Source organism: Aethalodelphis obliquidens, unplaced genomic scaffold, assembly GCF_003676395.1.
Source record: "Aethalodelphis obliquidens isolate GAN/ISIS:26980383/991018 unplaced genomic scaffold, ASM367639v1 scaffold89, whole genome shotgun sequence".
Classification (NCBI taxonomy): domain Eukaryota; kingdom Metazoa; phylum Chordata; class Mammalia; order Artiodactyla; family Delphinidae; genus Aethalodelphis; species Aethalodelphis obliquidens.
Genome location: NW_020838033.1, coordinates 5047616 through 5057589, shown reverse-complemented (window position 1 = coordinate 5057589; position 9974 = coordinate 5047616). Strand labels below are relative to the sequence as shown.

At 41.8% G+C, this 9974-nt stretch overlaps 1 protein-coding gene and 1 long non-coding RNA gene across 2 annotated transcripts; one reads left to right on the top strand and one right to left on the bottom strand.

The window, feature by feature from the left end:
* Positions 1-873: 873 nt before the first annotated feature.
* Positions 874-7656, bottom strand: LOC113613768 (uncharacterized). Its single transcript, XR_003430357.1, has 3 exons — positions 7455-7656; positions 5728-5853; positions 874-2228 (listed from the first exon to the last, which is right to left on the bottom strand). It is a non-coding gene; the product is annotated as an uncharacterized LOC113613768 (long non-coding RNA).
* Positions 3991-9247, top strand: LOC113613764 (keratin, type I cytoskeletal 12-like). The gene is made up of 8 exons (XM_027094723.1): positions 3991-4581; positions 4971-5053; positions 6014-6170; positions 7120-7281; positions 7383-7508; positions 7649-7869; positions 8526-8596; positions 9066-9247. The coding sequence occupies exons 1-8, from the start codon at positions 4045-4047 to the stop codon at positions 9161-9163; spliced, it is 1455 nt and encodes a 484-aa protein (XP_026950524.1). The 5' UTR covers positions 3991-4044; the 3' UTR covers positions 9164-9247.
* The last annotated feature ends 727 nt before the right edge of the window (positions 9248-9974 follow it).

The following is a 9974-nucleotide window of genomic DNA, read 5'->3' as shown; positions in this document are numbered from 1 at the left end:
TAAAGAGATGAAAGGGAAGAACCTACAGCCAAGGTTACTCTACCCGGGAAGGATCTCATTCAGTTTCGACGGAGAAATCAAAAGCTTTGTAGACAAGCAAAAGCTAAGAGAATTCAACACCAACAAAACCAGCTCTACAACAAATGCTAAAGGAACTTCTCTAAGCGGGAAACACAAGAGAAGAAAAGGACGTACAAAAAAACCCCCATAACAATTAGGAAAATGGTAATAGGAACATACGTATCAATAATTACCTTAAATGGGAATGGATTAAATGCTCCAACCAAAAGACACAGGCACACTGAATGGATACAAAAACAAGACCCATATATATGCAGTCTAAAAGAGACCCACTTCAGGGCTTCCCTGGTGGCGCAGTGGTTGAGAGTCCACCTGCTGACGCAGAGAACACGGGTTCGTGCCCCGTTCCGGGAAGATCCCACGTGCCGCGGAGCGGCTAGGCCCATGAGCCATGGCCGCTGAGCCTGCGTGTCCGGAGCCTGTGATCCGCAACGGGAGAGGCCACAACAGTGAGATGCCCGCGTACACCAAAAAAAAAAAAGCACAGCATAAAAGTCAGTAACTCAATATTCTTTCATTCAGTCACAGGATCTTAAAATGTTATTCAAAGCAAAAAAGAAAGATATCATCTACCAAGCAATTAGTAAATTGCACAGAGTGGAAGGTTTTTTTGCCGCACCTGGCAGCTTGCAGGATCTTAGTTCCCCAGCCAGGGATCGAACCCGGTCCCAGCAGTGAAAGCACCTAGTCCTAATCACTGGACCGCCAGGGAATTCCAGTGAAAGGTCTGTCTTTAAGAGACAGAACTCAGGAGGAAAATCCTGCAAACGAAGACTAGGAAACTAACCAATCTGACATGAGAAGATGAGCACATGTTTTACTTAATAAAAATCTAGAGATTTACAAATGCCATATAAATAATAATCCTCATTTTGAATATTCTCTAAACCCTACAGAAATGGAAGATGTAATTCTTTTGAACAGTCACCCAAGTTGTAGTCGTATTCCTCTGTGCCTCAACTTATGTAATCATTTTGCCAACAAGCCCATTTTATACATTCCCACCTTCCTGTATTTTTACAGCTGTCAAAGGAATTTACTTTCACTTCTAAAAACTCTAAAATAGAGGCTTAATTATTTAGCTTAGCCTTCCCTCCCCCCACAAAAAGAAGCCACTGAAGAAGGAATATTTCTCTTTTCAGCTTCTGAAGTTGCTCCCCATTCATAATTGGATTCAGAATAAATCTTGGTCAAAGCATACCAGTAAATTAGAGCAAAGTCATTTTCAAATGAAATGAATTTTAAATGACACATTCAAATACATTAAGGATTAAGTCCTTTCAAGTGAAATAACTCTAAGCGTGCAAAAATGAAGTTTAGCCAAATACTAGGCTAAGACTCAGGATAAAAAATGAAGTAGACATAGCCCTTGCCTGAGAAGCTTACAGTCTAGGATAATATATATGTATAGAAACACGAAGGTATAATGTGTAAACATAATGTATAGATATTGAACAAGATTATTTAAAATTTACATAGAAGCATTAGAGTTGGAAAGTATACATTTCAGCACTAAATTGATTCCAAGTTCAAAAATTCAAGTTAATCATATTCCCGTATTATGTGATATCATGAAGTTACAATTCTGAATTTGGCACATTCCTTCTGACTCTGTAAGCAAGTAATAGTCTGTTTTCATTTCTAGGGCAATAAAATGGACTCATCCTGTCTCAGGGGGTTGCTACTTGTGAGTGACTAATAATTTACACCCATAATGTCAAGTTGCTGGGTGGGAAGTGCAAGTTTAACTAGTACTTCATAAGATCTCTGGAGATGCGGTTACATGTCAAAAAGTATAACTAAAAACACATTTGCCTATAGGTTCCCAAGATTTCATTTGTGATGCCATTTCTGATAAACCATGAAGAGTAGATCACCGGGTCTCAGGCTGTACACTGAGAAATGAAATTCAAAGAGAAAGCTTTTTTGGAAAGGAAAGAGCTAAAACTCCTGGTTGATGTGCAGGGCAGAAACCCAGTCTCATGATTTGGGGGTCAGAGCGACCCTCTGTCCTTTTTGTTTTCACTGTAAGCAGCAGGGTTGTGTTGTGTATAGAAGGCACTGCAGACCCAGATCCTATCTTGGCCATCTCCTGGCTGTGTAGCCTTGAATAAGTCACTTAACATCCTCACCCTCCGATTGCTCTTCTGTAAAACAGGATAAAAATATTCACTTTAAGAAGTTGCCACAAAGGTTAAAAATAATGTCTGTAGTTCAACTGCCCAATGTCTAGAACATATTAAGTACACAATAACTACTAATGATTCAAACAAGGACAAGATCAGAAAAAAACGCTTGTAACGCCGGTGATAGTTTAAAGGAATCTGTATAATGCTGGGGCCCCTGGCATTTCCACTTAACAAGTTTCCATTCTCTCAAGGAATGGAACAAATGGATGGATCATGGCCCCTCTCTTCAAGCTGAGCCTGCATTGGATGGCTGCTTCCTCTCTATATCTATTGTGAATGAGAATATGTAAATTCTGCAAATTTCTTGCTTAAAAACCCCTTTATTTAGACATCCCACTTGCTTGCTCTTTGTGAAGTGTATAAGTTAGGAGAAAATATGTCCCTTGGCCTATCTCCCTTCTATGAAAAGGTAAAAGGAAGTTGTAGTTGGATTTCACTCTGAGTTCATCATTCCTCTTCCTAGGAAAGTGATAAAAAAAAAAAGGGTCACAAGATCCTCCCATTTGCCAGAACTGATACTCTAGAGGTCTGACATGGGCTTCAAGTGCAACCTCTCTGCATTTGCCCCCAAATCACCAGTGGGCACAGCTGGCTCTAGCAGTTCACAGGACTATCCACAGAATTGAAGAACCTCACCTTCAGGGAGGCTGGAGTCAGAGCAGATAATATCTGGATATTTGGGGGTTAAGGGGTTGAGGATACGAGCACTGATACAATTTCCATAAACAAAAAGATCAATTGTTTTTTGATACACTAGCAAAGTTGGCGGTAGAGTAATGAACTACCAGACAAGGCTCCTGATTTCATGGAGTTTACTAGGAAGGTCAAACTTCATGTAAAGGAAGACCTGCTGGAAATACTATCATAGTCTACTCAAAAATAGCATTTTTCAATGTTTAAGAGGTCTTCTTTCTGAATCAGAAAAAGAGAAACCGGGCTTCCCTGGTGGCGCAGTGGTTGGGAGTCCGCCTGCCGATGCAGGGGACACGGGTTCGTGCCGCGGTCCGGGAGGATCCCGCGTGCCCGGAGCGGCTGGGCCCGTGAGCCATGGCCGCTGAGCCTGCGCGTCCGGAGCCTGCGCTCCGCAACGGGAGAGGCCACAACAGTGAGACCCGCGTACCGCAGAAAAAAAAAAAGAAAAAGAGAAACCATGCAACAACCTAATGACAAGACTTTCAAATCTTTGAAAATTTAAATTCCGGTATCAATCTGGAAAATGTGTTTGTTCCCCACCTTCCACTAGTGCGTTTCACAACAGTTTCTGAAACGATATTCTGCCAGAAGATACACTACATCATGATCAGATGGTTTATATTGAGTTTTCGAAAGGAAACAGGTAGGAAATATGAGTGAACTTTAAGAAGCTGAAGACTTAGAAAGAAATATTCATTACTTTATCCATTCAGCAGTCACTCTTTGCTTTCCTAATGTGCATAAGACACTGGGCAGTGCTGAGAATACAAGCAATGGAATAATTTGGAGACGAAAAATTCCTTATGACAACCTATCTGTACTCCACCCAGATTTCTTCTTTCTATCACAAATATGTAATGGGAACAATTATTCAATTAGTTCTATACCAATGAATTGTCAATGTGCGTAAACCATTTTCTTGTTGAGCTGGCCAAAAAAGGTTGGGGGGAGGGGAGACATATTTTGAATGGAGAGAGTGAACTTTTCAACGGCAACACCCATTCGGTGACCTATAAAAGGTTAGCCTTCCTGTCTTGCTGACACTGCACCATCCCTGGCTGTGGGTCTCTCGAGAAGCACCATGTCACTCTCCGCGCACACCTCTGGGATGCCCCAGTGGCTGTCCTCCCAAAGTGTGACACTGGGCAGAGCCAGGGGTATTTCTGCCTCAAGCATTGGAAGCAGCTACGGGGGAAGTGCCTTTGGCTTTGGAGGCAGCTATGGGGGAGGCTTTACAGCTGCTTCCATGTTTGCTTCTAGTTCCGGCTTTGGTGGTGGCTCTGGAAGTTCCTTTGCAGGAGGACTGGGCGCTGGTTATGGAGGAGGCAGGGGAGGTGGCTTTGGGAGCCTGGGGATTGGATTTGGGGGAAGCCCAGGAGGGGGCTCTCTAGGGATTCTCTCTGGCAACGATGGAGGCCTTCTTTCTGGATCAGAAAAGGAAACTATGCAAAATCTTAATGACAGATTGGCTTCCTACCTGGATAAGGTTCGAGCTCTAGAAGAGGCTAACGCTGACCTTGAAAACAAAATTCGAGAATGGTACGAAATACGAGGATCTGGAGACCCACCGAATGATTATAGTAAATATCAACTGTTGATTGAAGACCTCAGGAATAAGGTAACAAAATGGCTTTTTAGAGGGGCTTTGGGAATTATTTTTTACTTTTCTTTTTTGCTATTTCAATATTTTACAGTCATAAATCACCTAAAACTTAGATATCTTTCCATTCAACTGTATTTGGAATAATTTCTCATCTTAAGATATTTAGTTTCATTTTATCATTTGCCATAAAGTGATTGTTTTTTACACTACCTTTTCTGGGGGAAATGTATGTTTCTTAATTTTTAAATAATATTCTCTATACATATTTTCTTTTAAAAGTTAACTGCCTTAAACCCTTAATAAAATAGCATTATAACATCACCTAAAATTTTCCTGTCAAAGATATATTTGCAGAACACTGTCTTGTACGACCTCACTTTGTGTGTCTTCCCCTGTTTGGCCAGATCATTTCTGAGAGCACTGCAAACGCCCAGCTGCTCTTGCAGATCGACAATGCGAGACTGGCTGCCGAAGACTTCAGAATGAAGTGAGTAGAATAAAAGAAAGACTGATGATGGTTGACAGGCCCCAGGATCTCTTCTTTTTCTCTATTTTCCTGCCTTCATTGACGGCAAATATTTCCAACCTTCTGCAGTTCACATGCTCCATACATTTAATGTTTTGGTAAATTCACATTGGGCATTCTATCAGAAAGTAACGAGATTCAAACACAACTCACATTACACGTCCTTAGTTGTAAAGTACTTAAACCCAAGGCTACGGATTTTCATATTCGACATTTGTTATTGACTCATGTTGCAACATGATAATTCCACCAGAGTCCTAAACCTCAGTCTTCCATGCATCCAAATGAATGAATAATGCTTTTGCCTGGGCGCTAAATGAAGTGACCTTTTTCCCGATGACACATACAACTAAAGCATTAACCAGGCATTTATTTTTATATTGCCTCCTCCTTTCCCATACACCACCGTCAGACATAAGGAGAGAATACTAACGTCCTTTTTGCTCTGCAAAATTTCCTCACAGGATGTTGCAGTGGTGATGATCCTGAACCTCAGTACGAGTCACTAAAGAAGTATCACTGTTTTTAAATTAAACCATGAATAAAGGTTAAGCAAGATGACTAATTATTATCTAATTTTCAACCACTTTTAGGATTCCATCAGAAACTCCACCTAGAGAGGGGCTGCTACTTACTGTTCATAGCCAAGGCAGTCAGCCAGACGGGAAGAGGTAGCCTGGGATGCGGTGCTACTGCGGTTCATCGCTGGTAGAAAAGTATCACTTCCTAATTTTTTCACTTCTCTCCCACTGAGTAGCAACCTGTCATTTAAAAAAAGGAAAAGAAAAAGTTAGAAAAGCAAAAACAGTCTCATGCATTACAATGCTGCTAAATTTATATGCAAAACAGCCCTGAAGATCGCAGGGGGCTTATTCAAATGGGTGTGTTGATTCCCTGGACTGTTTTGCACTTGGTTTTCAGATACGAAAATGAGCTGGCCCTGTGCCAGAACGTGGAGGCTGACATCAACGGTCTGCGCAAGGTGCTGGACGAGATGACCCTGGCCAGAGCCGACCTGGAGATGCAGATCGAGACCCTGAATGAGGAGCTGGCCTACCGGAAGAAGAATCACGAAGAGGTGAGCCAGAAAGCACAGTTCTCTAAGCTGCTTTTTTCTACCAGACTCAAAAATTACAATTTCAAATTTATAAACCTGGAGTTAGAAGAGATATGCATGATACACTATCCCCCTGTTAAGATGACCATTTGTTTTGAAGTTGTGGTGGTGGTTTCTGTTAAAGTTTAACACGTGAGAGGCACTTTTTGTCATTTTCATCATTTGGTAAGGACAATCAGAATTTTAATTGTCCTGATTTAGTGATTTCTTAAAATATAGTATTTTTATTCATTAGCTGGGGAAAAAATGTTAAAAGGCTGACTTTGCGCTATCTAGTGAAAAACGCTCTGGAAGGATTGAAGAATTAATCTTTTAGTCATAGAAAATAAAAGGAGATACTTATCAAGAAAAAGATATAGTATTTTTAAAGTTCAAAAATAAAAGTCTACCAATAATACAGACTGTTATATATGTTAGAGAAATGAATTATACCCAGTGTAATACACACATGGAACTCTGATATATCGCAATGTATATAAGTAATCATGCATGACCCTGGCACTAGGCTCCTAAAAAGCTTTCCACTGTAAAGCAATGACTGTGGTACAAACAGTGGGCAAGCCCAGGGACCGTCTGCAGCCCTCGGTTTGGCAGCTGTAGTTGAAAACCCCGGGTACCTTTCCACCAGGCCTTCCCTTCTTGTAAAGGTTGTGGAGCCCCAAGAAGCGGGGCCAACTCATCCATCAGGCATGGTAGGCACGGCACCCAGGACCCGTGGTGAGTTTAGGGGCCCGTGAAAGTGTCTTAAGTTCTTTCAAAATCAGAATAAAAATACGAATTTTAGGTTAAAAATGTTTGAATATATTATATTGATAGGTTTGTCTTTATACCAACTATGTTTTGTGGAGGAAGAGGCCCACGAAAGTGACAATGGGCCCCTGTGCCCCTCTCTCTCACTCGCTGTCCCCAGGAGCTCCAAAGCTTCCGGGCCGGCGGCCCAGGCGAGGTCAGCGTAGAAATGGACGCTGCCCCCGGAGTGGACCTCACGAGCCTCCTTAACGACATGCGGGGGCAGTATGAAGCCGTAGCCCAGCAGAATCGGGAGGATGCGGAAGCCTGGTTCATTGAAAAGGTACCACTAACAAAGACAAAAGGCGTTGATACATTTGCATTAAAGACCGGGGAGAGGCGCAGGGCTGGCTCACGTCCCCTCCCCCCTCTTTGCTGTGGCAGAGCGCCGAGCTCAGGAAGGAGATCAGCAGCAACACCGAGGAGCTTCAGTCCAGCAAGAGCGTGGTCACCGACCTGCGGCGCGTGCTTCAAACCCTGGAGATCGAGCTCCAGTCCCAGCTCGCCACGGTACGGCGCGCGCCAAAAGACGCGGCTTCCTTTCGCCTTGCAAAGGAAATGTTGCATCCAAATTAGTAAGGCCATTGGCTGCCTTCCGCATTTCGGTCCCCTCCATTGTTACGTCTGTGCCATTTCCCTCCCCCGTGCAGAAGAAATCCCTGGACGACTCGCTGGCCGAAACCGAGGGCGACTACTACAGCCAGCTGTCCCAGGTGCGGCAGCTCATCGGCAACGTGGAGGAGCAGCTGCTGCAAGTGCGCGGTGACGCCGAGCGCCAGAGCGCCGACTACCAGCTGTTGCTGAACATCAAGGCCCATCTGGAGCTGGAGATCGAGACCTACCGCCGCCTGCTGGACGGAGAAGCCCAAAGGTGAATAGATAACTGAGGCTGAAAATAACCTCAATGGCTGACGGCCCGTGGACACTGATGCAGTTTGGGGGCAATAGAAGTGGGAAGGGTTCTTTAGTTGACAGAAAATAACACATCTAGTAAAGACATGCCTTAGATTTGTTAAATGCTCTACATTGTGCAAAGTGTTGTCACCCGTTATCTTCCCTGATAAAAGTTAATAAAATGCTGGGATGGACAATGGCATCGCAGACAGAGGCATACTGCAGATGAGTATTAGAAAAATCAACCGTCTGAGTTCTGATGTTAATGCCCCGATGCTGAGAATGACATCAAATCACAGCCACGCAATCACCTCAGACCTACTGTAGCGAACTTTCCAAAAGTAATAACAGCCTGGACTAGTGGGAAGAATTCAGGACTGTAAATCAGGAAACCAGATCTTCCATTAGTGGCCAGTTTGCTTCACTTTAAGAGCCCATTTTAGGCAGGGTTGGAAAGCAAAGGTGCACTGCACCAGCTGATTACTCTCAGGGTGCATCGTTCAATCATTCTTAATCAAGAAATGTATAATACTTTCTCCAGTTGGTCATTTTTTAAGCTCAAATAGCAAATTCCTTATTCCCTCTCATTCCAGAAAGCATCATGTGATATCAACTCCCTTGTTTTCTTTACAGTGACTGTTTGGATGAAAGTTCCTCTGTGACAGCCTCCAACTCTCAAGCACCGTCAACTGATTCCTCCAAAGGTATGCAGATTCCCTAAGAAGCACTTGGAATAAGTCAGAATCACATCTGTTAATGACTAAAACTGTAAGATCTCATTGAATATTGCAGTGTTATTAACTAATTTAAACTTAAAGTATATTTGTATTCAGAGCAAAGAAAAAATATTTATGCATTCCTGCAGAAAAATGAGTAGTCTGTTCTGTGGTAAAACTTTTGGCAAGCTCAGGAAGGAAAAAAAAATCTCCAAAGTATTATGAGAATCATAAACACTTTTTAAATTTTAAGAAGAAAAATATTTGTGCACAACACTGAATACATTTTATTAAATAAAATGCATTTCGTTTAGAATGCAAAAGTCACTTTTGAAAGTTTAAATTTGATGGACTGTATCAGTCAATACCTAATTTAGAAGCTTAAGTTAAACAACTAATTTCAGATGAGTATTTGAAACACTAACTTTTGCCCTCTTTGTTCCATTTTTATCTTTAGATCCTACCAGAGCCCGAAAAATCAAGACAATTGTGCAGGAAGTGGTGAATGGTGAGGTGGTCTCCTCCCAAGTTCAGGAAATTGAAGAAATAATATAAAATTTCACAAGATCTGCCCCATGATTGTTTCCTTAGGAACAAGAAATTTACAAGTAGAAATTATTCCTTTTAGAGCAAGATGATACATTCGTTCAATCTTGATTTCTGTTTGTTTGATTTTCTTTGGATTCCCTATTCACTTTGAGCCTTTTTTGGCCTTCTGAAACAAAATTTAATTACAAATAATTGTGGAAATGTTGGTCTTTATAACAAATCAAAATTGCCTTACCTCTTCCTGGACCTAGAGTAGTCTTTTAATAAACTTTCTTCTAGTGACCTGGAACATATTTTTAATCACCGGACTTTGATCAAGTAGCATGTTTTTAAAAAGTTAATCTTAATAAAAGATGAATGGTAATAACGTGAAGTGTGTACCTCCTTGACTCCAACAATAGTGTCAAGGGCGTAGAGAGAGGTTTGTGAAATACTAATTATTAGCATTAGATAAACACTGAGATAAAGATGTTGAAGTGGGAGATTAAGTTAAGAAGATTCTTTTAGAAGTTCTTTCCTTTTTACATCAGCCCATCAAGGTTACAAAAAAAAATTGTACTGTGCACTACACGGGATAACATTTGTCCTGTTCTTTTTCTAGCACTTTCTTTCATTCAATCAAGAAACACTAATGAACTCCCATAGTGTGCCCAACTCAAGCCTCGAAGGTGAATGAAGATATGGTCCTTGCCTGGAGGAGTTCCCAATTGAGGGCAGAGATAGACATCTACTGGGAACAGGGATACAGTGAGATAGGGCGGATGGAAGTTCAAAGGACGCTTGGAGGAAGAAAAATTTGTGAGGAGGCAACCAAATG